This window comes from Osmerus eperlanus, chromosome 5, assembly GCF_963692335.1.
Source record: "Osmerus eperlanus chromosome 5, fOsmEpe2.1, whole genome shotgun sequence".
In the NCBI taxonomy this organism is placed as follows: domain Eukaryota; kingdom Metazoa; phylum Chordata; class Actinopteri; order Osmeriformes; family Osmeridae; genus Osmerus; species Osmerus eperlanus.
In genome coordinates, this window is record NC_085022.1 from 18,918,759 (window position 1) to 18,944,130 (window position 25,372).

General features: G+C 46.7%; 3 protein-coding genes across 4 annotated transcripts in view; 2 read left to right on the top strand and 1 right to left on the bottom strand.

Moving 5' to 3' along the window:
• Window positions 1-3,630, top strand: arsa (arylsulfatase A). The gene is made up of 8 exons (XM_062462289.1): window positions 1-331; window positions 535-775; window positions 1,066-1,284; window positions 1,590-1,759; window positions 1,864-1,988; window positions 2,188-2,315; window positions 2,411-2,513; window positions 2,675-3,630. Exons 1-8 carry the CDS (start codon window positions 111-113, stop codon window positions 2,971-2,973), a joined length of 1,506 nt encoding a protein of 501 aa, XP_062318273.1. The 5' UTR covers window positions 1-110; the 3' UTR covers window positions 2,974-3,630.
• mapk8ip2 (mitogen-activated protein kinase 8 interacting protein 2) overlaps window positions 3,469-25,372 on the bottom strand; it is a 26,492-nt gene continuing 4,588 nt past the window's right edge. Inside the window, exons 2-14 of one of the 2 annotated variants that reach the window (XM_062462282.1) lie at window positions 18,794-18,899; window positions 12,511-12,747; window positions 12,316-12,394; window positions 12,086-12,187; window positions 9,306-11,526; window positions 8,958-9,163; window positions 8,209-8,284; window positions 7,339-7,511; window positions 7,123-7,232; window positions 6,882-7,004; window positions 6,710-6,780; window positions 6,519-6,617; window positions 3,469-6,060 (exon numbers count right to left, since the gene is read on the bottom strand). In XM_062462282.1, the coding sequence (XP_062318266.1) occupies window positions 5,988-6,060; window positions 6,519-6,617; window positions 6,710-6,780; window positions 6,882-7,004; window positions 7,123-7,232; window positions 7,339-7,511; window positions 8,209-8,284; window positions 8,958-9,163; window positions 9,306-11,526; window positions 12,086-12,187; window positions 12,316-12,394; window positions 12,511-12,747; window positions 18,794-18,899 (3,676 nt within the window). In that variant the 3' untranslated portion in view covers window positions 3,469-5,987. Of the gene's footprint in view, window positions 6,061-6,518; window positions 6,618-6,709; window positions 6,781-6,881; window positions 7,005-7,122; window positions 7,233-7,338; window positions 7,512-8,208; window positions 8,285-8,957; window positions 9,164-9,305; window positions 11,527-11,983; window positions 12,188-12,315; window positions 12,395-12,510; window positions 12,748-18,793; window positions 18,900-25,372 lie in introns of both variants that reach the window. The other variant, XM_062462281.1, reaches the window with a different exon arrangement.
• On the top strand, window positions 20,543-23,856 carry LOC134020561 (gastricsin-like). The gene is made up of 9 exons (XM_062460709.1): window positions 20,543-20,604; window positions 20,800-20,944; window positions 21,071-21,188; window positions 21,496-21,614; window positions 22,249-22,448; window positions 22,701-22,817; window positions 23,052-23,199; window positions 23,387-23,485; window positions 23,631-23,856. Exons 1-9 carry the CDS (start codon window positions 20,549-20,551, stop codon window positions 23,781-23,783), a joined length of 1,155 nt encoding a protein of 384 aa, XP_062316693.1. The 5' UTR covers window positions 20,543-20,548; the 3' UTR covers window positions 23,784-23,856.

Sequence of the window (25,372 nt, forward strand, 5' to 3'; positions counted from 1 at the left end):
CACTATGGGCTATGTGTTATGATGAAAGCGAATGAATGGTTCGCAAAGTTTGTTAGCTTGCTATACTTTTGCCAACTATTCGTGTAATTGCAGAAAACCGGAATTGCAAAATGTTCTCTGTTTTTTTTGCAACGTTGATTCTCGTTCTGGCTGTGCGTTCCTTAGGTACATCTCCAAATTTTATTCTTCTTTTCGCAGATGATTTGGGGTTTGGGGATTTGGGTTGCTATGGACATCCCAGTTCACTTACCCCCAACTTGGACCGACTGGCATCCGACGGTCTCCGATTTACTGACTTTTACTGTACCAGTCCTGTATGCAGCCCCTCGAGGTACGCGGTAGGCTACGACACAGACGTACCACACTGCGTCGTTGTGATTGATACATACTTGAGTAATCTACATAAAATTACAGAAGAGTCATTTATATTATTTTAACGGTGGCCGTATGTCGCCCTACTAAAACTCATTGGGATGTTTGTTTATTATAATGTAGTCGTATGTATGTATAGATATATCATTACTTCTCACTCAGGGCATCTTTGCTGACTGGGCGCTATCAGACCAGGTCGGGGGTGTATCCTGGAGTTCTCTATCCTGGCTCTCGTGGAGGTCTACCTCTCAACGAGACTACCATAGCTGAAGTGCTCAAACCGCTGGGCTATGCCACCGCTGCTATAGGGAAGTGGCACCTGGGTCTTGGGCTCAATGGTACATACCTGCCCACCCGACAGGGCTTTGACAGCTACCTTGGAGTCCCATACTCGCACGACATGGTAAGTCTGTCAGAAGGTCAGATGGCTGAGCGGTTAGGGAATCAGGCTACCAATCATAAGGTTGCTGGTTCGATTCCCGGCCGTGCCAACATGACGTTGTGTCTCTGGGCAAGGCACTTCACCCTACTTGCCTCGGGGGGAATGTCCCTGTACTTACTGTAAATCGCTCTGGATAAGAGCGTCTGCTAAATGACCAAATGTAAATGTGTTAGTGTGTTCTTTGTTTGCTGTATTCAGTATGAAGATGTGATGTCCAACCCTCATGGTTTGTACCCCCCTCATCCTTCCAGGGACCCTGTCAGAATCTGACATGTTTCCCTCCAGATGTTAAATGCTATGGGCGCTGTGATGTTGGTGTGGTAACCGTTCCCCTGATGAACAATGACGTTATAGAGCAGCAGCCTGTGAACTTCCTGGATCTAGAGAGGGCTTACAGTGATTTTGCTACAGATTTCATCACTTTGTCGGCCAGGAGACAGCAGCCATTCTTCCTCTACTACCCGTCCCATGTAAGCAGCTGTTCTTCTCCGTTCCCAGAAAAATACAGAGCTTTTGGTTCAAAAGCATATGTTTTTCCTAGTTAACTTCTACCCCTCCTACTCTGTATGGATGTGTCTCTCTGTCTCTCGCTTTCTCTCTCTTTCACATGTTGTATCAGTGACAAGTGTGTGCCATCAATTGATTTCTGTAATGTCCATTTTTGTTTAAAATGGCTGGCATCTGATAGATTGACTGCCCGACAAATGCTTCAAGACATTGAAATCTCTCCTTTACTTTTTTTTCTTTCGTTCCCTCTCTTCCTCTATTCCTCTAGCACACTCACTACCCCCAGTATGCAGGTCCTGGGGCAGCAGGCCACTCGCTCCGGGGCCCATTTGGAGATGCACTTCTGGAGTTTGACACCACCGTGGGGAACCTCTTGTCAAGCCTTGAACAGAATGGGGTTCTCAACAACACACTTATATTCTTCACAGCCGATAATGGGTGTGTGTGTGAGAGAGAGAAAGAGAGAGAGACAGAGGAAAAGACACAGACAGTGTGTCAGTGTGTGTATAGCTGTTTAGTAATTGCCCTTTCTCTGTCTCCAGACCGGAGCTGATGCGTATGTCACGGGGAGGAAACGCTGGCTCTCTAAAGTGTGGGAAGGGCACCACTTATGAGGGGGGCATGCGGGAGCCTGCCATAGCCTACTGGCCTGGGACCATCAGACCTGGTAGGAAAACAGTCACTACCAGTACAACCTTGGATGGATGTTTGAAGCTCCAACACCAAGGGCTGTAGACCTTAGAAATCTTCTTCTGTTTTGCCACATTTGAGTGGCATATTCGACTACTACGAAATGGGTGTTCAAACCCAAGTAAGGTATCCTTTTGACTAGGGTAATGAAATGGGCTTTGATATTCATTTCCAAGGGGTCACACATGAGCTAGCCAGCACTTTGGACATCCTGCCCACCATCGCAGGATTTGCAGGTGCCAAATTACCCAGTGTCCAGTTGGATGGTGTGGATATGACTGATATTTTGGTCAACCATGGAAAGGTAAGAGAAACATTTTCACTTTTCTGGGAAGCTTTGGAATAGCATGGTGTGTCCATGTTAGTTTTCAACTGAGAGTCCTCCTGCCTGTCTTCTAGAGTAAGAGGGAGGCCATGATGTTCTACCCCACAGACCCCAGTGAGAAGTATGGCATTTTTGCTCTCAGGCTTGGGAAGTACAAGGCCCACTTCTATACACGAGGTGCGTTCTAATCTGAAGAGAAAATGTCCCGCATATCAAGCAGAAAAAAAGCTTTCTTGGTGTAGGACTTTTCTTTTTTTATTGAAGATTCAAGCATTATATAATCATAAAACAATACAATGTAATTGAAAACAACTGTATTCCCCTTGTCTCCCTCCCAGGGGCTGCCCACAGTGAGACCACCCCGGACCAGGCTTGCCACATCACTGCCTTCCTGACGGCCCATGACCCCCCGCTGCTATTTGACCTGGAAGCTGACCCCTCAGAAAACTACCCCCTCTCCCTTCAGGAACACCCAGAACTCAAGTTACTGCTGGAGAAGATCCAGAGTTTAAAGACCCAGTTTGATGCCTCCATGGTGTTTGGAGAGAGCCAGATAGGGAAAGGAAGTGACCCTGAACTACAGCCCTGCTGCAATCCCCACTGCAGCCCTAAACCTAGCTGCTGCCAGTGTAGATGAGACACTGTACCTTTAAGGTCCTGGGACTACAAAGATCTGATGAGGGGGGCACACACATGCACTTTAATACCATCACCCAAAAACAACTAGGTTAAAAAGGGCAGACATGGCTTGGATTACCAGTACTGTACACACATGTTCAAAACCACAGGATACATGAGGTGAATAACTGTTGTTTTCATACTGCATTCCCTTCCTTAACTCATTAGATGTGTTTTTATCACTTTAACATTGTTCTAAATATTTCAAGCCTTCCTACTGAAAAGTTTACTGCCGATTTAATATTTGTGTTGTAAATCAACTGTTTCCTCTGTGATGACAGCTGATGTGAAATTCCTACAGATCAATTCTAAGAATTTAGAGGAAATGTTTTTTAGGTTTTTTTTACTACTTCCATTAAGTGTTGTAAGAGAAGAGGCAAGAAATACAAGCGGGCGTTGTTCGGACATCAAGCATATATTTTATTCATAAGACCAAACCCATGACAAGGCAGTGTTTTTCGTTTTTCATTTTTTCTTCATTTAAATTTTCAGTTTTTACAAGTCCTTGTTTTTTTTTTTAAGATATATTTTTGTTCTCTCACATACCTGTACTGATTTGTTCTAGTAATACAGGGAAGAATCTTGTTTATGTAATAAAGTCCAAAGTTTTGTTGAACTGATATTGTATGACTATACAGAACTAGGTCATCCTAAGGAATTGTGTTGTGGAGCTATAGGAAGGGAGGGTTTCAACTAGGCTGTCACAAGAGAAAACCAGAAACACTTCAATGTATAGGTCTGATAGTATAGGTCAGAGATGGGGCTTGTTTCTAGAGCTCAGAAGGATGGCCTAGCCTATATTATCAAGATGCAATATGTTTCTTTATGAAAGCCAACTGTGAAAGCTCTGTTTTAATAGTCCAGTCACTACTCAGCTCTAACAGGGATTGGTCATTGCTCAAGTGGGATGACACTGCCAAAGGGAACATAGAACATAATGCATGTCCCTCAATAATGATGTCACTTTTCAGAAATACCCCTACAAGTTGTCAGCAAAAGCTTGTTTGTGTAGTGTTGCCGAGTTGGTGAGAGCTGAAAATGTCACCTAGTGTGATTAATGTTGGAATAACAATGTGTGTGGAAATTCAACAAAGAACACAAAGTCCATCGACGTCCATGTCCATTTTCTTTTCCATCAGCGTTTTCATTTGGTTGTGATCTTTTGAAATTGTATTCATTTACATATTTAGTTTAAATAACATACTCAACATAAAGGACACAGCACTATCTTTTGGATTTGCTATCGTATTTACATAATCTAACTGACAGCGATACACATTAAGATTACATCTTCACAGCCTCCTACCTATAAAACGGTCACTAAGGATCTTGTCACCATGGAAAGATCTGTTGTGGCTCTACGATGCTCTGTTCTTCTTCCTCTGAGATTCTGATCATGAATACAGACAGCGGAAGAAAGTATAGTATTGGGACCTAATGCATCCCCTCTACTTCACCTGCTACTAGGGACAGTAATCTGAAGCCTTTCGTTTCAGGCACGAGTGGACTGTATGAAATTTATGATTCACCCCCAACCCCCCTCTTGACTCTACCCCCTTGGTCCTTGTGGTACTGCCAGCTACAGTATGCTAAAACAAGCCTTGAATAGACTACTAAATGAAGTAAGCAACCCACATACTGATGAAGTAAACATACTCCCTGCCTGCCTGAAGACAGGGAGAGTTTATGTGAAAACGTAGCCATTTCTCCAGGATTTTGCAACGAGTACATAAAGCTACCTAATTAAACCTGCTGGCTGAAACGAGCCTTGCACGTACCAATAAATCGTTCCTCAGGGTCCAGTGGCCTTTTATGAACCTTACCAACTTACAAACTTACCAACATATTTTGTGTTTAGTGTCACTTGAAGAACCACCATTATATCCAGATCTGACAAAACAATGTCATTATTGAGAACCACTTGTTTAAGGCAGATCAATCTCATTCCATTTCTCATCAAACTCAGCAACCAAAAAAACCTGATGGAAACTGAGGAACGTGTTGTGAGTGAGCAGTGTTGAACAGTCAAGACTGTGATATCATGGCTTTGTGTGAAGTGGCCCTCAGCTCACTTTGACCTGAAATTTGACTGACCATTACAGAGTAGTTTACAGTGTTTACTTATAGCTATGAGTTTGATGTTATGTCACAACTCGGAGAGTACAGGCGACCCAGTTTATAGGTCCTCATCCTCAGTCCCCTAATATGGGGAAATCCCCTAACCCTGGGGGAACCCCTAACCCTGGGGAAACAGAAACACCTCTCTCCACTAGCTCCTTCTCTTTTCTCTCTTATTAGGTTATTGATTGTGTTTGAAACGAACATAAAGTGGATATGAGGCGTCTGTATGTATGTTTCTACTGTCTATACATATATTTACAGTACACACTACATCTTGTACGCAACACAGGAGTAAGCTCAGACCAAGGACAGTTCACTGGAATCTCTCTACCTTTCTCCAAATTCATTATCAATAGAAAATCTAATCAGCCGTTTGCCGATATTACACCAAATCTCAGCCCAAACAATTCACCTACATCACAGCTATTTTGCACCCTGCTGTGTCTTTTCAAATGTGTGTGCATGTGTGTGTGTGTTTGTGTGCATTACCCTACCAGCCATGCATTAAAACATGTGAAACCGCAGTAGTAGGAATATCCTTTTGAGACCTAAGAGGATGACTTTTTAAATTAACAGGTGCCCAGCCTCTTAGTTCTGCAACTGTATCATAGAAAAGTCAAAGAAACAGGCAACAAATCCATCAAGAAGATGGGAAATAAACAATTGGACAGACAAAGTAAAATATGTAGCATACTGTAGAACTGAAATGACAATCCCAGTTTTAGAGTTACACAGGGGTATTTTACAATGGACAGAAAAAGATCCACCACCTCCCTCTGGTGGTGAAGTTGATGAACATACACTGGCGATCGAAAGAGGGGGGTTGTCAAGGCAACACATCCTCTTTCCTGCCTACTCCAGGTAGATGTCTTCGGTCGGGCAGGCGTACTCCAGGTGCTCCTGGTAATACTCCTGGAAGGCCCGTCTGGAGAGAAGGACACACAGGAGTGTCACGTGAGGGACATACCATGGAACGGTCAAAGAAAAAAAGAGACAAATCTACAATGTAGAAAAGACTGTGTCCTCGTCTTAATAATGGTGAGATTCAGACTTTTCTCAGCCCTGTTCTGTAGACAGTGAATCATTAGTATGTTTAATAATTCAGACCCTGTGGGCCTGATTCCAACAAGATTAACAAATCACAGTCAGAAGTCATTATCAATCTCTCTCTTTCTCTCTTTCTCTCTTTCTCTCTTTCTCTCTTTCTCTCTTTCTCTCTTTCTCTCTTTCTCTCTTTCTCTTTCTCTCTCTCTCTCTCTCTCTCTCTCTCTCTCTCTCTCTCTCTCTCTCTCTCTCTCTCTCTCTCCTCTCTCTCTCTCTCTCTCTCTCTCTCTCTTTGTGTGTCTCTCTCAGAGCCGATGTTTGGGCGAGCTGTTGACTCACCCGACACACTCGGCCACGCGCCTCATGGACTCCTGGGAGACGAACACGTGGCAGGCGAACCTGTTCAGCGTGGGGTGCTTAGTGATGAAACCAAAGTAGCTGAGGGAACATGGGGAAAGGAAAAGGTGCATGTGACAACACTGTGGGAATCCGGTTCACTTCCAAACAGAACGTGTGCACGGGGGACGCACCAGTTGTTCTTGGGATGGCACCCGCAGAAGGAGATGTTCTTCATCTGGAAGAAGTGACTGCACCTGTCGAACTGAGAACAATGGGGGGGGGGGGGGGGTCAGACTCCTTCCCTTTTCCCTCTACATAACATCCAGGCCTTTCTATTCCTCCGCCGTTCCACCCGTGCCTCACCTCATCCATGGTGTCGTATTCATCCTCCAGGCTCATGACCAGCTTGACCCCTTGCAGGCTGATCTCCAGCTCACACAGGGAGGGGGGCCGCACATGCACCGTCCGCTTCCGGGATACTGCAATCTGACAGGCAGAGAGAGAGAGATGCTTGCCTAGACAGGTGACATGCAATGGAGTCATGCACACTTTGATTAGCGATAATAGTGCACGTGCCTTACTCATCACTTCCTGTTGGACTTACCTTTTGCATGGCGGCACAGAGGATGCCGTTACCTTGGTGATAGGGTACCTCCACAGAACCCAGGAACTGGACGCTGAAGCTCTCCATCCACGCAGGGTTCCTCTTCAATCCTACAGGAAATACATACACAGGTAGTGACATCACACGGGAGCACAAATGAACTATTCGAGAATACAAGTCTTCTTAAACACCAGTGACCTTGATGCCTCCACTTACCGACAATTTCCTTGGATTGCCCTATGACCTCATGAGCGTAGAAGGCCGGGAATATGCCCCTCTCTCCTGTGCGCATGTTATAACCTCTGTACCAGTAGTCATCCTCCTCCTCCTCTACGTAGAGAGGGTCGTCCACATCCAGCTCCAGCTCATCTGCATGTCTGGGGATGAACCTGCGGGGAGCAGCAGGGAGGGCCAGGGGTTCAAGCACAGTTCAGGAACCAACAGTTGCTTTTTAAATACTGCATCCTGAACCGAGATGATAATAGCAGAGAGATCCTTGTTAGTGTAATGGCAGGCCACTGGGTCTGGTGATGCTCTTGTTAATGTGCACAGGAAGAGTCTGCTGAGGGATCAGGTGACTCCCAGAGGACTGACTGTCAGCTGATGAAATAACAGATACATTGTGCCATGAGGAGAGAGAGAAGAAGAAAGAGAAGATATCTTATGAGATAAGATTGAGGTTGACACAATCCAGAAAGTGTAATATAGAAGTATGCTTAACGGAGGAGAGATTTAACGGCAAATGTACACAATTGCCGTGTTATTGAACAAAGGGCTCCCTCTCCCTCTACCCCTCCCTCTCTCTCTCTCTCTCTCTCTCTCTCTCTCTCTCTCTCTCTCTCTCTCTCTCTCTCTCTCTCTCTCTTCTCTGTACCCCCTCCCCCTCCTTCCCTCCCCCCTCTCCCTCTCCACCACTTGTGACTCACCAGCCACATCTCTCCTGCAGTGCCCCCCCACACCCCTGAGCTCTTCAGGGAATATCATATTTCACAGTGGATTGTGTCTGCTCTTTCATTCGGATGCTGCATTTCTCTCATCCTAGTTCATACTGTACCTTGTCTTTTACTTGAGTCAAGTCTCTCTCACCTGTACACAGCCCTGTGTGTCTGGTCCCTCTCCTCTCCGCTGATCGTACAGGAGAACAGCCCAAAAGACTCTGTACCTACAGAGATGAACACACACACACACCATAATGAGGTCACCGACACTGATGCTGCAAATGTTGTTCATATTCTATATTGCTGTTTCCAAACCTTCCCAAATGAAAAACTACAAACCTATTCTTGACGAGATACTTTTAATTGAACAAAATGATGATTCATCAGCTATGTGAATCACCAAGGGGAACATTGGTTGAGAATAGATCTACTAAGGAGCTCAGTCCTTCAACCTCCACAGTCTCATAAGGAGCTACAGCACAGTGAGATCATTCAGCTGACTTCACTAATGGAGAAACTCATTAGGGTTGATGATGCCTGCCAGCATCCTTCAGATGCCTGTCGATGATGTCATCTCATTGCAGGGAACTAGGGATATGTTAAGACTGGTACTGTACTTATAGCTCTTTTAATGACACATGTTTTTACACCATACTGGTGACACGCAAAGCTTTATGTTCCAAAAGGAATTCTTGGGTTGGAACAGCTTTCATTGAAAGCCCCTTTGTTGGGAATAGTGTTATTCTAGGATGCTTTTTAGGGCAAAATGTTCTACATAACACCCAGAAGGACACACTCATGGTAACAAGCCAAATAACTGGCTCTACCGCACAATCCTGGCCCCCTCTTTACTTGCACAGTTGAAGCAACGGCACTCTTATTTTTCTGTTGACTTACTGGAGGAGCGCGAGGTGCTGTTGACAAACACGTTGAGGAACTTCTTGGAGAAGGGGATGTCTGCCTCGGGGGAGGAGTCCTCTGAGGAGCTGAGTTCCGGCCGCACGCCCACGTCACACTGCCCGTCGCCCACATGTCCCGTGCCTAGGGGGTCGTCGTCGCACAGTGTGGAGAGCTCACTGTCGTCACTCAACACAGAGGTGCACCTGGGAACGACCCGAACGCAAACCAAAGACATTACGTTTCAGAGATATTTCGTGTCGTTCCTTCAGATGTGAAATCATTTGTATATAACTCATTCGTTCATTCGTGCGTTCACGTTTAGACACGGATGCCTCCCCTGCATACCTCCTGAGGCTGACCAGCTCCAGTGTGGTGTTCTCATCCACCACCAGGGTGTACTTCATCGAGTCGTAGGCCAGGCCGTCGTCGTCCTGCTGCAGCCTCCCTACCTGCAGGGGGTGGTCCCGCACGCTCTCGTCAATGGGCGGGGAGCTGTCCAGATAGAGGTCGCTTCCTCCGTAGGACGATTTCTTCCTCAAGCTTCCCGAGAAGGGCGAGTCGTTCTCCTCCTGCGCCCCCTCCTCCTCCTCCTCCTCGTTGTCCGTGGAGTAGGTGAGACTGAAACAGCGGTTGGTTTGGGCGGTGGGGATATCCAGGGTCAGACTGTGTTTGACCTCGGTGATGCGCTCCAGAGAGGCCGTGGAACGGCCGGAGGGCTTGGTCTCGGTCTCCCGGCCCTCGTCCTTGTCGCTGGCCACACTTTCGGTCAGGCTGGGAGACTCCAGATCCTTCCTCCCCTCCAGCATCATCAGGTCGTTATCGGGCTCCCCGGCCTCCTTCTCCTCCCGTCTCTGGCTGTTTTTGGCGGCCTGAGCGCTGAGGCCCTTCTCAGGGTGGTGGGCTGTGTGGATGTAGCGCTCCACAATGACAGGGCTGAGGGTGTGGAATGTGGCGCTGCCCACGTGCATGGTGGGGCTGAGCTTCTCGTCGCTCCTCACGGACTGCCTTTTAGGAGGCTTGGCACTCTTCTCCCCCTCCTCCCTTTCCTCTCCTTCCCATCGTCGGCCTTTCCCCTGCTTCCCCTTCTCCTCGGATCCCTCCATCTGGGTTGGCCGCCCCAGCTCTCGCTCTGGAGGCGCTTCAGCGAAGGCGTCCGTCTCGATGTCTGAGGATGGAGAGATGGTGTCGGTGATGGACACAGACCTCTTGAAGCACTCCTCAGGGCAGCTGATTGGATAAGAGCCTTCGGAGATCATCTTGTTGACCAGATTGCTCAGCAGCCACGGCGAGTCAGAGTTCTCGCTCAGCTCGTCCTCGCTCTCTGACTCAGACTCTCCCTCGCTGTTCCCGTCGTACTCGTCAGCTGTGGGCATGAGCCGCGGCCCCACGGGCAGGTAGAAGGAGCGCTTGAAGCTCTCCAGGCTGTGGTCAGGCTCGATCTGCAGGACCATCTGTCTGGAGTGGCTGTCCTCGCAGTGCTGGGCCGGGGGAAGGGTCTCATCCGGGTCAGCCAGGTGCTCGTAGGGGAGGTCATCGTCCACGCTGTGGAGGCCCATCAGAGCCAGCCCGTCGTCGTACATCTCCGGAGGGGGGATGGGGGAGTCGGCAGTGGAGGGAGTGGCCATGATGGGCGATGGGAGGGGGGACGGGGAGGGGAGGGGAGACCCATCTTTGATAGGGTCGCGCTGACCTAGGAGCAGGGAAGCCTTCAATCCCACGATGCCGCTGTCTTGCTCCAGCTCCGTGTCGGGGTCCAGTTCCTGGTCGGAGGTGGGCGAGCTGGCTTCCTCGATGGAGTTGGTGAGGTGGGAGGAGCGCCCGCTGCTGCTGTCGTCGCTGGTCAGGTCCAGCTCCGTCTCCGAGATGGACGAGATCATGTTGGAGACCAGAGGACCGCCGCAGGCGAACGCGGCCTCCAGCTCCCCCTCGATATCCGAGTCAGATCCTGGAGAGCTCAGGTCCTGGTCCGGGTCTGACATGGTGTAGCAACGCTTGGCGTTCATATCTGCTATACCCGGGTCTGACGATGGAGAGGTGGAGTCGTTGGCCGCCACTTCATTGGCTGGGCCATGGCGGTTGGAGCCATCCGATTGGTCGACAGCATTTGAACGGTTGGAGTAACTTTGAAACGAGGCGGACTCGGACGGCTCAATGGAAGGGAATTCCACATATTGGTTCTCTTTGCACACCATGTCGTATGTCTCCTTGCACATAAACTCCACCTCAATGTCCTTCTCCAGCTCCCCCTCAGACAGGGGCGTGTCGGAGCCATCGTTCCCCCCAATGGGAGCCGTGGAGGACAGGCACCGGCTGGTCCCGTCGGGGTCTGGGTCATTCTCCAGCTCTCGGTCCAGGCCAGACTCGCTGGTGACTGTGTATGTGTCGTTGGCGCGTCGGGAGGACTGGCATGAGTGTTTGTGGTTGTGGTCGCTGTTGAGATCGTGGTCGACCTCTGTATCGGAACACTGGGAATGTTCGTCCACGGAGGGCACTCTGGAGGTCTGGAGAAGGGCCTGCTCAGGGAATTCTCCAGAGCAGGGTTGAGACTTATGCTGGCCAAAAGAACCTGAAGAGGAGAGGAAGGAGAGAGGAGGGAGGGAGAGAGAAAGAAAGAAAGAAAGAAAGAAAGAAAGAAAGAAAGAAAGAAAGGGGAGAAGGTAAAGGAGGATATGATTGTATGGAAGGATAAGATACACCAAGTATGTGAGCAGTCTGTGCATGGACAGCAGTGTTTAACAGTCACCAGAGGGGAGGTGTCAATGACTAGAAACATATAGTTAACACAGGAGGATTCCGAAAATCATCCTGCACGTTGGCACCAAATATTTCATCACAAGGAGATTCTTAAATACTTTGTCGAGCACTGTCTGCTGAACTCTGAATGTACAGATCTGAAAGTGACGACGGGACTTCACGGGGCACATCAAATCACGGCACATCACGTCAGGTCACGTCACGACACTCATGTTCATGGGATGAGTTTTGAACCCTGACTTCCAGCGTAACATCGGCCATTTTGTTACCGTATTCAGGCCTCTCTCGTCTGTTGCCCTCCATGTCGCAGAGAAGGGGCCTGCGAGGGGACTGGGGGTGCCCGCCCTCCCCTGCCTGTTTGGGGGGAGTACCTTTGCTCTGGGACCCTGGAACCTGGGAGGCTAGTGCGACTGGGCATTGGCCCGTCACATGGCTGCCGTCCTCAAGACATGAGTGAGTCGGAGACAGACGGCCTGCAAGGCAAACATGTGACAGGGAACCACCTTTACAACTGGAACGCAACAAGCCAAAAGCTATTAAGCGAACAATACATTGAGCGAATTGAAGCAAATTGAGGGCTGCGTGGTATTGTTGTTCTCACCCTGTGAAGCTGGGTTGCGCAGAGAGTCTTGCCAGCTTCCCTTCTTTGGGGACAAACTGCTGTTGTTGTTCAGGGAATCCTGGGGGAAAACATGGCAAGTCTGAGTTTTGGTGTTGAATAACATCAATGGATCCGTGTCTGGATTTAAATTTGGACCTGTGTAAGCGTGCGTGTGTGCGTGCGTGTACTACAGACCTGTGAGACAGCGGTGGTGAGGTTGAGAGTGGTAGGCCGGCTCTTCAGTGTTCCCAGGGTAGGGGAGAGTGAGGGGGAGGTCAACGGGGAGGGAGGACCCTCAGGGTCGACCTCCTCGTCGTCCTCGTCCTCCTCCTCGTCCTCATCCTCATCGTCAATCATCTCAAACTCCTGGAAGTCGTCCTGGAAGGAGCACATCTGGTGGTGCATCTCACTCTTCTCCAGGATCAGACAGTCCTGAAGATAAAGAGAGAAATTATTAATGAACATAGGCTTCCGAGAAGAGAGAGAACGCTCTCTCCGATTTGAGTCTTTTGCCAGATTGCTGGGGCTCACCACAGATCTGTCATCCTTACCTCTGACAGGAGAGAAGGAACAGTTCAGCGACTCCTCTGTCTAGCACACATCTGATTCCAGAATAACCCAGAATATTGCCACTTTCAGAGGGACAAAACACTAGGAAGCTGACTGCACACACAATCACACACTTTCCCTTGACCACACACAATGCTGAGGATCCCACACACATCCAAATACCACGGTAGGGGTGGGGCTCAGGTGACTGGTCCACTCCACAACAGAGTGCACATTAACAGTCATGGAAATCTGCTAATGTCCTTTTTATTTGTGGAAGCGTGTGTGTGTGTTTGCGTGTACGCGCGTGTGTGTGTGTGTGTGTGTGTGTGTGTGTGTGTGTGTGTGTGTGTAGTATGCTAGTGTGTTTTTATTATACCAGACAAGGTGGATAAAACCACATTAAGGTGATGCTTTAATCCACCCCCAAAGCACTTACTATTGATTAGAAGTAGCATTACACTGTACAGTATCCCAGTACAAAGTTGTGCCACGGAATATACGGTAAATAATCTAGAGCCTTCCCGCACAGTGTCAGTCTGTCTTGCTGTGTGTCCCATTTGAGGGAAACCCTCTCATGGAATCTCTCTCTATTAATCTCTGTTTTCAAGAATGTGAACCAACACCAGTAGTTTCATTCCTCTGCACACTTCCCCTGAACCCTATATTGGGTTTGACAGTGAAAGCACTTGGTTGAATCTGTTCTATCCACTTTGCATTTGGCCAGCGCAGCAGTTTCCTATCTCCTTCTCAAAAGGATGTAATGGGAGGCATGGAGGGCAGGACTGCTGACGCCCCGTAAACCCCTCCCATTACCACAGGAACATGAGTCAACAACCAATACACTGCCAAGAAGTTACAGTGCATTCCCAGTCAGATCCACAGAAAGATGTGTGTTTCATATGAAGGTTGGATTGCACATCACTCACCCCACAGACGTTCGCGTTGAATCAATCATACTCTGGTGACAGCAATATATCTCAATTTAACAACATTGCAATCATATATATCTTTATGGTGTAAACATCACAAGGTCAATAGCTGTACTGATGAAGGTTTGAGTGTGTCACAAGACATCTTGCAGCAGGCCACCCTGGGAGAGAGTTAGCAGCCATAAATATGAGGTGCCTCTGAGAGAGGGTCTCAGGTTCCCAAGGACACCCCCTCCTGCCTGGCCGGCCCTGACACACGCGCCTCCCCTTCTGCTGACTTGGAGGCCAAGCTGGGCCGTGTTGTGAATGAGCTTACCCCACGCCCGCTGTCATGAAGATGAGAGTTTGTGGCAGCAGCTCTACGTTTTTAACTTGTGAAGATGCCAGCAAACATCCACCCAATAACCCCGTCGAAGTTCTTAAAGTCATCCGGCTCATCTGTTTCTGAGCCAAAGTGCTTACTCAGCAGTCCACTGACCCTGAACACTGAAGCGCCGATGGGACGGGTTGTAAGAGGAGGACTGAAGTATCTTTGATGTGTAATTAAAGGACTGGAGGCTGGTTGGGCCTCACTAACGCTCTAGCAGGCTAGCTCTTTGAGAGACTAGCAGGCTCATCGTGCTGCACAGCAAGAGGATGGAGACAGCAGCTCATCAATGATTCACACGCCTCTGCAGAGAGACAGGAGCAGAGATGGGGGGGGGGGGCAGAGCACAGTCCAGGACAGGATGGCTGACCGAGAAAGACCAAGGAGACCAGAATGTAGCTGCCGTGGTGGAAGTGCTAAGGGTGAGGGCCAGCCTGACGACAGTCCACGTCATCTAAGATCAAATACTTCCGAAGGTTGAGAGAAAAACACAGAGAGATTGACAGAGCAAGAGAGTTAGAGGAGAGGACAGCGGCAGGACTAACAGGCGATGACAGACAGCAGTCCACTGACATGAGTTTGAACCCAGACAAGCTAAGGCTTCACCCATTTAAAGGACATACAGAAAGCCCAACTAGATATCTTACCTGCCACTACACAGAGAAATGTCTCACTGTATCCCCATGAATCATAATATGCACCATAGACGTTTACAGTATGAAGGAGGTGACCAAAGGAACTGCACCAGTGTGTCTCTGTGGTGTTGGCCTGCAGGTCGGGGCTAACAGGCCGCTGGATGCCTGCAGATTGGAGCAAGTCCTTGTGTCATTGCAAGCATGACTAGACACATAATGCTCACTGGTGCATTTCAGAGTCCGTTTGAACTCCAATCCATAGGGAATGGATGGCCTGTTCCTGATCTTATCGACTGCTGCTAGTTACTGTATGTTTCTTTCTTACAGTGATCAATATTTGAAAGCAGGAGATAAGAAACTGGGATTTGTCTTTTTTTTAATATATTTTTGCGGTTATAATTTGTGAATGGCAAGGATATCTAACACAGCTTATATGCAGGCCTATTACGTCAATCAACAGTGTCTGTGATTTGCGAACAAAGGCGACATCCTGCTGATGGTGATTGATAGCCTGGGGTATTTATTGGTGATGTCATTCCCATCCTGTAAATCTGCACACGTTTAACTCCCAGCAAGCACCATGGCTGAGGCATTGCCTATCAATGTGCGTCAGCCTGAATAATACATGTGTGGATGCCGCTCAATCAGTGTTGGGTAGGAGGAGAGACCGACTTGGCTAGAAGAGAGAGAGGGAAAGGAGGAAAGAGAAAGTGAAAAGCACAAGAGGGCTGGGAGACAAATGTAGAGGGGCTGGCAGAGAGAATAAGTGAGGAGTGGCAGAGATGTAAGGGAACTCCTTGTATTTGACAGGATAGTGTGCACAGTGAGATTCAGTGATTGTGTGCTTGCTAACTGTAGACTGGTCAAACAAAACAAAAAAGCAAGCAATTGACATACAATCTGTGTTTTTCTGCAAACTCCCTTTTATACACTCACCAACACTCACAGAGGGTACTCTGTACTCTGTGTAATCCAGTGTGCCTGCATCATGTCAATGATGGGGAATGTGAGCTGGAAGCAACCTAATTTAAGAGTGGCACCATCTCTGCTGTACGGCCACACAACTGAGCAGTCAGAAAAAGGGGGGGGGGGGGGGGGGGGGTCTATGTGGGGCAGGAATATATGGAATCGAAAACTTTTGATTCACACACACCCAGATAGCTATGATATCTGCAGTGGAGGCCGTTTATTTTGGATTCATTTTGCAGATCAACACCAGGATGCTAACTCCCCTACCATCCACCCCACACCTCCCCACCCCCCCACCCCCCCCAGCCCTTCCCCGACAACAACATTCTCTCTGCGAACAAAGAGCACAAGAGAGATGGGGAAACCTGAGCTCACTCTGCAGGACGGGGGAGGGAAGAAGGGAGACCGAATGAGGAGAGAGACCGAACGAGGAGAGAGCGAAAGACAGAACGAGCAAGAAAGTAAGAGAGAGGGGAGGGGAAGGGAATAAGGCAGGAGGGAGGGACATTGACTCTGCATAGCAGCAAACTGCACTGGTCACACCCCTCCCCCCCCCCCCCTCTCTGCTGCAGCCATGGCCCTGAGCCACAACCATAAAACATTCACGTAACACTTTATAATAAGTCAACGCTTTTTGGCATTTACAAAGTGTTAACTAATAGTTAGTTAATCCTTTATAAAACATTTTGAAACATTAACAATACGTTATTAAATAGTTAATAAGCTTATTATTAAACACTATGTTGATCATTAATAAACACTGTTAAAAATTATGTATTTTATTCATAATACAATTCATAAGGTGTTTGATAACTGCATTATCATACTTTATAGACAGCTTGTTAATATAGTTGCAAACCAGTAGTTTAAAAGGTGTTAATGGTACATGAGCTGGTATAGAAAGAATTAGCAAATGGTGAACAAACCATTTACATTACCTTTATAAAGCATGAGTAAATAACTAACAACATATTTACTTATGTCTTTAATTAATGTATGCCGAGTCAAATACAGGATGTACACTATGCTTTGCAGATATCTTAACAACTATTTTATAAAGACTTACTAATGATGCAACTTCTGATTAGTAATGCAAGTTATAAAGCATTTACTAACTGTTAGTTAAGGCTTTTGCGTGACCTAATCTAAAGTGTGAACTATTTATGCCTTATTAAGCATTTATAGAAATACTATAGGCCTATAGATGTTGTGTTTTTGTTTTTTAGAAGAAATAGCTGTTAATTTATTTACCTGGGTAATAAAATAGTATTTTATTTCCATTAAGAAGCAATACAGTAGAATTGGTATAAAAGTTGGTTACCCAAAGCTATATTTTATTTTCCAAAAATGGCTGTAATAAACTGGAAATGTTTAGCTACTCCTCAACAGGTCTGCAAACGCCTTTGAAAGCAGAGATTTGTTAAAACGTTCAAATCGTTTTAACAAATTGAGGCGACAAAGCGTTTGCTGACCTGTTGAGGAGAGAGACAGAAAGACAGGGGGAGAGAGACAGAAAGACAGGGGGGAGAGAGACAGAAAGACAGGGGGGAGAGAGACAGAAAGACAGGGGGAGAGAGACAGAAAGACAGAGAGTTAACAGAGCAAAGAGAGAAGGAAAAGATAGGAGATTGACAGGCAAGACGAGTTACGGGTTCCTGTACATGGAGAATAAACATGGCGATTATGTGAGAGTTGCTGTGCATGTTTGATCTGTATTTTGCTGTTGTCGTGGAAATTTGGAATACAGTTATAATGTGTATGTTTTATATATGAGGAATGTGATTTAATGGAAGTCTATAGTTGGTTAATGTTGAAATAACTCCATTTGGTAGAGATGCCATTTGCAGTTTATGACACCTGGGGAGGATGAGACAGCTGGTCTGGAGACAATGTGGATTCAACTGTATTGTTATTGTGATCTGAGGGAGCAGTTTAACTGATCAAGCTGCTCTGACCCTTCCTGTTGCATTGGGTGGGGTTAATCAAATACTTGTTTGAAGTTGCCCACACAAAGGACAGTTGACCATTTGACTGGTGAACTCCTGTGGTTTTACTATCTACTGGTTTGGGGAGAGATGCCACATCTAAGAACTGTGGGACACTTGGTATAAAGTCAAACTGTCACTGAGCAGTGCTGACCAATCAACAGAGTTCAGAGGAACCATTTGATCTAAAGTATATATAAGGCAGGGTTTTGGGGTTGTTCTTCATCACTCTGGCGAACGACCTGTGGCTAGCACCTCCTTCGTTAGACTGATCACAAAGTACTTTGTTAATTCATGATCTGTATAAGCAAAATAAATTTATTGTAACCGCCATCTCTTGACTATTCAAATGTACACAGTGCCACTAGAATTTTTCCTTAACACTGTGTTGTGAAGGTCTGCTTGATTTCACTTCAGCTGACTAAATGGGAATATCAAAGCAGCTTCACCTGTCCCATCTGCAAGAGCGAATCTAAGTAACCCAATTAAACACAGCTTAGTGATGGGGGCTCCATTTTATCCGTCGTATATTGTGGAGCTGGTGTTAATCAGGCTGGAGGGCAGGTTACAGTCCTGGCCAATAATGTAATGACTCCATCCCTGGCCAGCCTGGTAGAGACAAAGGCTGCAAGGTTACACAGATACAGCTTACATAACAGCCACATGCAAATTGGCACTTTTTTAAGGCTCCAGAGGGGGTGCACCAAAATATTCTCTCTCTCTCTCTCTTCGGCATTTTTATTTCTCTCTCTCTAATTCGCTCTTTCTCTCGATCTCTGTCGCTCGCTCTCTGTCGCTTGCTCTCTCAATCTCTCTCTCTTCCTCTCATTCTCACCCTCTTGCTCTCTTTGACCCTGTCTCTCGCTTCTTTTCAACCTGCTTCAACAAGCTGCCATTTGGCAACTGTCAGTCAACAGCAGCCTGGGTTACTGCTTATTAATAATAAAGTAGGAGTGATGACTCTGTAGATAAATAATGATGACAAACCGGATGTAGATACATTGCAGTCAATATGGTTGTTGTAATAATAGTGAGTCTCACCTTCTCATAAGGGTCTGAGTCATAGTTGAGTCCAATACCACAGTCATCTGTGATTTCAGAGAGATCTTCATCGTCAAACTCCTCCAGACTGATATCATGGGATGGCCTGAAAACATGAACACACACAATGTAAATGCACTATACTGTATTCAGTGTTCCATACACGGTCATACATATACATAAAGGTTTGCACCGGGCGTCCGCCCTCCAGAAGGGTGATTTTCTCGGACTCATCGTGCCCACACAGTGTGCTCCAGCCCTGGGGACGACTGCTCTGAGCTACAGCCTGTCACTATCTCTCTGGGTCTCCAGCGGACACAAGGCCACCCGCTCTTCTGCTGTAGGGGTGTGAGTTTCAGGCTGCTCAGGAGGCATGCAGGAGAGGGGCCGAACATGACCGGCTCTGACCTCTCTAGACGAACGCCTGCCTCACACACACACACAACGCTGAGGCAGTCTTTAATCCAATACTGCAGCATATCTCTCAAAGGGAGGGCGACGCCATACGAAGAGGCCCCGTTTAGAACCACAGCACATGCGAGAAACAGAGGCCGTTTTCATTAGCCCGCAACGTCCCATTTTCCTTTATCTCGTCTGCGGTACGTTTGTTTCAGCAGGGTCTCTTTACTGCTGCTTCTCACATGGTGTGAAGCTCGGAGGGAAATGCTGCATTGCAGGTTTTCTAGTGAGGACAGGACACCCAGATTCTAGTATACAGTAGATGGTATAAAGACAAGGAGGGAGAACGAGAAAGAGAGAGAGAGAGAGAGAGAGAGAGAGAGAGAGAAAGAAAGAAAGAAAGAAAGAAAGAGAGAAAGAGAGAAGAGAAAGAGAGAGATTACACCACATTAAACCAACATTCATTCTGCCACTGTACATCTACACAGAATCAGTTACCAGATCACATTTATGAATAAGATACAGAGTGCAAAATCAAGTAAAAATGTTTTATGTGAAAGGTTTAAATCTAGTGTGTATTGACGTGTTCTCAAAGCATGAACATACATTAGTTACCTGAAAGCATAGTCATAGAGATTCCCAATCTACTGTAAACACCATGTAAAAGTGCTTTTATGTGGCTGAGCTGATAGCAATGTGGATTTTAGATAACTCTATCCAAATTCGGAAAGTTCCAGCACACTGATAGCCTTGACCTTTGTATGAGGTTGAAAGCACAAACAACTTTGTTTCCTATCAACACAACTTAACAGAGAATGTCTGTAAATCCATTCCAGTGGCATTTACAGAATGGAAATATCTTTACTCTATGACTTTATTCTGACAAGTCCTAGATTTTGTAAGTGTGTTTCTTGTTTTCACTCCTGACCGGTACATTTGAATGTCACTCTTTGCTGGTGGTTGCCAGAAAAATGGACTGAGGTCTAGCCAAGATCAGTAAAAAAAAACAAAAAAAACAAACAGCTTTCAAGCTGCAAAAAACACAATCATGTTATAGCACAATTGCTTGATTACAAAAAGTGTCTTGGAGGTGTTTAGTGAGCCCTATCTGGACAGACCATATAGGAGGGTGGATAGGGGTGGGAACCGGTGTCCTCAGTCTGCCTGGAGGATGGAGAGTGTGGAGGAGGAGAGAAGCTGAGGGTGACCTCCAATGGGCTGATACAATCCTGTTGATATGATAATCAAAACGATACGACATGATAAGGGTGTCTGGCCCGTTGTAGCCTATATAAGACCGGAGTAACTGTAGCCAACTTGTATCCAGTATACAGCGTAGTGTGTTGAGCAGCGATCATGAAGTTCCTCATCGTTGTCCTGGCGTGTGCCGTTGTCGCCGAGGGAATAGTCAGGTACGCTGCCCTCCTCTATCCACGTCTCTTTGTGCGTTTCGCTCCTTCTCTCTCTCTCTCACTCGATTCCCAAACTCTCTAGGAGAAGCGTGCCGGTTATACCAGGAGCTCGCGTTGACGAAAGCCTGCTTGGTATTTCCAGTTACATGAAGACCAGCCACTGTGAGTGTGTTTGTGTGTGACCTATTTTTTCAGGGTCCCTCTGGTGAAGCACAAGTCTATCCGTCAGGCTCTGAGGGAGAAGGGCATCCACCTGCCTTACCAGGACCCTGCCCTGAAATACCAACCTACTGAGTTTGCAGGCGGCTCCACTGCAATGTACATCAACAACTATGCTGATGTAAGGCCAACTCAACTCATTCAAATATGGACTAGCCTTGCACTGAGTGACCAGGTTCTATGCTAACTATACCCTTCTGCAGGGAATATACGTAACTATACCCTTCCTGGTAACTGTGTCCTCTAGACCACCTACTATGGAGCAATTACCATTGGCACGCCACCCCAGTCCTTCCAGGTGTTGTTTGACACTGGCTCTGCAAACCTGTGGGTAGATTCTATCTACTGCAACACCCAGGCCTGCAGTGAGTCCATCTCTAGTGGCTATACAACTTCAACATTAACAAGCTTTGCAATGATGGCTCAAGCCGTTCAGATCACATTTTCATGATAGTGTTTTCCATTTCATACCTGTCTCCTTTTAAGTGTAAAGTGAAGAATGCACAGAAACTTTATTGAAAATGACAACCATGACAATTCTGCTCTTGCGATGCAAGGAATTTCGATTTAATATGTCACTGAGGCCCCCTTTTTATATGATGCATTCATTTGATCTAAAGCAGTCAAATGCTCTGCCACTGAACTACACTTATCGTTTTTGATCATTTCTAGATGCACATACAAAGTTCAATCCCCAGGCCTCTTCCACTTACTCTGCCAAGGGACAGACCTTCTACCTGCCCTATGGAGCCGGGAGCCTCTACGGGGTGTTTGGATATGACACTGTCAATGTAAGTCCGACTGTTGTTAGGATATCTCACTGTCAATGTAAGTCCGACTGTTGTTAGGATATCTCACTGTCAATGTAAGTCCGACTGTTGTTAGGATATCTCACTGTCAATGTAAGTCCGACTGTTGTTAGGATATCTCACTGTCAATGTAATTCCGACTGTTGTTAGGATATCTCACTGTCAATGTAAGTCCGACTGTTGTTAGGATATCACACTGTCAATGTAAGTCCGACTGTTGTTAGGATATCTCACTGTCAATGTAATTCCGACTGTTGTTAGGATATCTCACTGTCAATGTAAGTCCGACTGTTGTTAGGATATCTCACTGTCAATGTAAGTCCGACTGTTGTTAGGATATCTCACTGTCAATGTAAGTCTGACTGTTGTTAGGATATCCCATTGTCAATGTAAGTCCAACTGTTGTTAGGATATCCCACTGTCAATGTAAGTCCGACTGTTGTTAGGATATCTCACTGTCAATGTAAGTCTGACTGTTGTTAGGATATCCCATTGTCAATGTAAGTCCGACTGTTGTTAGGATATCCCACTGTCAATGTAAGTCTGACTGTTGTTAGGAAGAGAAGAAAGGTGTAAGTAATGAGCTGTAACCCTTTTGGTAATATGAACTCTGTAGGTTGGTGGGATTGTCATCAACAACCAGGAGATTGGACTAAGCACTAATGAGCCAGGTCAGAACTTTGTTGTGGCTAAGTTTGACGGCATCTTGGGTCTATCCTACCCTACCATCTCTGCTGGAGGGGAGACCCCCGTCATGGACAACATGATGTCCAAGCGTCTCCTGCAGGCAGACATCTTTGCCTTCTACATGACCGGGTATGACTACCTCTGACCTACATAAACCAACACTACTAGTACAACACTAGCCTACTCTACAAAAACAATGCTAACTTACTCAAGCACACCATCTGAAAAACAGCTTAAATTCTTTTTTTTGACACAAGCCAATGCCAGACTAGTAAATTACTAGTACAATACCATTCCAACAGCATGTAGTCTATCGGTACGCACAGTGGCATAGTGACCAGATTCGGTTGGGTATTAGCTGTGCTGTGTTTAATATTGCAGTGGCGGGCAGCAGGGCAGTGAGCTGTCATTCGGAGGAGTAGACAACACCAAGTATTCAGGCCAGATCTACTGGACTCCCGTTACCTCCCAGACCTACTGGCAGATTGGTGTTTCTGGGTAAGAGCCAAAACCCTACAAAACGCAAACAACAGACTATGCAAATGATTCACACGACAGGTGTCTCAATGTTACATGATAACTTGAGCTACGGTATCTCAAAAGTCAATGTTATTTGGAATAATAAGTCATAGACAAGACACATTGCTGTGGCGAGTTGTCTATTCAGTCCATTTTGGATGAGAATCTGGCCCCGGGGCATCTTACGAGTCGTCCGTGTGTGTTCTCTGTTAGGTTCGGGATTAACGGCCAGGAGACGGGCTGGTGCAGTCAGGGCTGCCAGGCCATCGTGGACACAGGCACCTCCATGCTCACCGCCCCTAGTTCGCTCATAGGAGGCATCATGCAGTCCATCGGAGCCCAGAGGAACCAGTATGGACAGGTGAGCCGCGCAATGCTCCAGTCTATACCAGCAGGATGTACCGAAAGACTAATGTAGGGGTAAACTAAACCAGTCTCCAAAACAGAGGGACTGGAATTGCAGTAAATACTTTCAGGACCATGTAAAAAGATAAATCAAGCAATTACAAAGTTAAACGACGTATTATGCAATGCTTTTGTTGCTCCAGTACGTTGTGGACTGCAGCCAGGCCAGCAACCTTCCAACCTTTTCCTTCACTCTGAGCGGGGTTCCCTTCCCTCTGCCTCCCTCTGCCTACATTCAACAGGTAGGTCAGTGTGTGTGTGTGTGTGTGTGTGTTTGTGTGTGGGTATGAAAGCGTGTGTATGGGACTAGGATCTTGTCAGAGCATTAGAACGTGGCGCCATAACATCATGTGTGTGTCTAGCAACAACATCTGTTTGTCCATGCAGGAAAACCAGGAGTGCGTGGTGGCCATCACCCCCACCTACCTGCCCTCTCAGAACGGACAGCCTCTGTGGATCTTTGGAGACGTGTTCCTCAGGTCATACTACTCCGTCTACGACCGCGCCTACAACCGCGTGGGCTTTGCCACCGCTGCCTAAACCTGGCACATGTAACGTGACCGGAGACAACAGGATGATGACCGCTAATTGCTGCAATGCTCCAGTGTTCCATACAGAGTTGCTTGTCCTGTGTACGGTACATGGCTTTGAATGGTGTCTAACACTACTCACACTTTAAACTGCTATTCACTAAGAACCTCTGCATGGTACCCACCACAGGGGATCTTGTCTTGGGCTTGCTTAAACATGGGTGAGGGGGATAATGTAGACTTTTTCATTATCAATTTGTTGTTTCCTGTCATATCAACATACCACTAAGTTTTTGTCATGGAAACAACTGAATCATAAAAAAAACTATTCTTTAATTAAAGGTTCAATCTTCTAAGGATGTCGTTCTTAGATTCTGCTTCTACAGCAATGGTGATTAGAAGATTTGCTCTTTTCAAATAAATTCTCAACAAATACAAAGAGTTATATCTGTGTGTGTCTATTTGCGTGTTCCTAACTGCACAATTACACAGTTCTAGGAGTGAGAGTATGTTTGCAAATACGTTTGTGTCTGTCTGTCTGTCTGTCTGTCTGTGCATGTGTCTGAGTGCGTGTGTTTGTCTGATTAGAGCAACAGCTCATTAGTGAAATGGATTCTTGGGAGTGATACATTTTTGCTACAACATAGTATTAGCGCTCTGCTCCCTAAGCTTATTAAAGTGCTGCACACAAACACATACACACACACATTAACAAAACAAAAGTTACTCATAACCCAACCATAGATCATGGCATTTAAACCTAATAAGCAGTCAAGCATAAAGCTGTCACACCATCAAGCATCTCTCTTGTATTAATTTTCCTGCTCTGCATGTATGGGATTTGATGGTTGAATCAAAACTAATTAAATAAAGTGTCCGAGAAATCATGTACTAGACATGGATAGGCTTGATTTATTCACCCCCAGACAGGCTGTACGAATGTATCTTGGGGTTCTATAATACAAAACTCAATAACGTGAAGAGCAGTATTGGGTTACAGTAGTATAGTACAGTACAGCAGGCATTTCAGGGAAGGATGGAGTAGGAAGAATGAGGTCACACATGGACTCACCCCCCCCCCACCCCATCTCTAAGCTATCGCTGGAGTGAATGTGTGTGTGTGTGTGTGTGTGTGTGTGTGTGTGTGTGTGTGTGTGTGTGTGTGTGTGTGTGTGTGTGTGTGTGTGTGTGTGTGTGTGTGTGCAAAATCACCACAGCTGGCTCTCCATGGTCATCTCCATGGCAGCTGTCAACACAACAGGGGAATAAAGACTAGCTAACAGAAAAAGCATGCTGAAGCACCCCCAGTCTTTCTCTGAAGGTGTTTCCTCTGGAGGTTGCCTCTGTGTCTACAGGCTCCATTTTGTTGCTCTGCTTGTCTGCACCGTTTGCTGTAGCCTGGCTATTGTGGCATACTATAATCTGTCCCCATTTTCCCTAAACGGCAAGACCTGCAAAATGTGTCACAGTAAAAACTCAAAAGCCACCCCCCCTTCTCTCTCCCTCTCCCTCTCCCTCTCCCTCTCCCTCTCCCTCTCCCTCTCCCTCTCCCTCTCCCTCTCCCTCTCCCTCTCCCCCTCCCCCTCCCTCTCCCTCTCC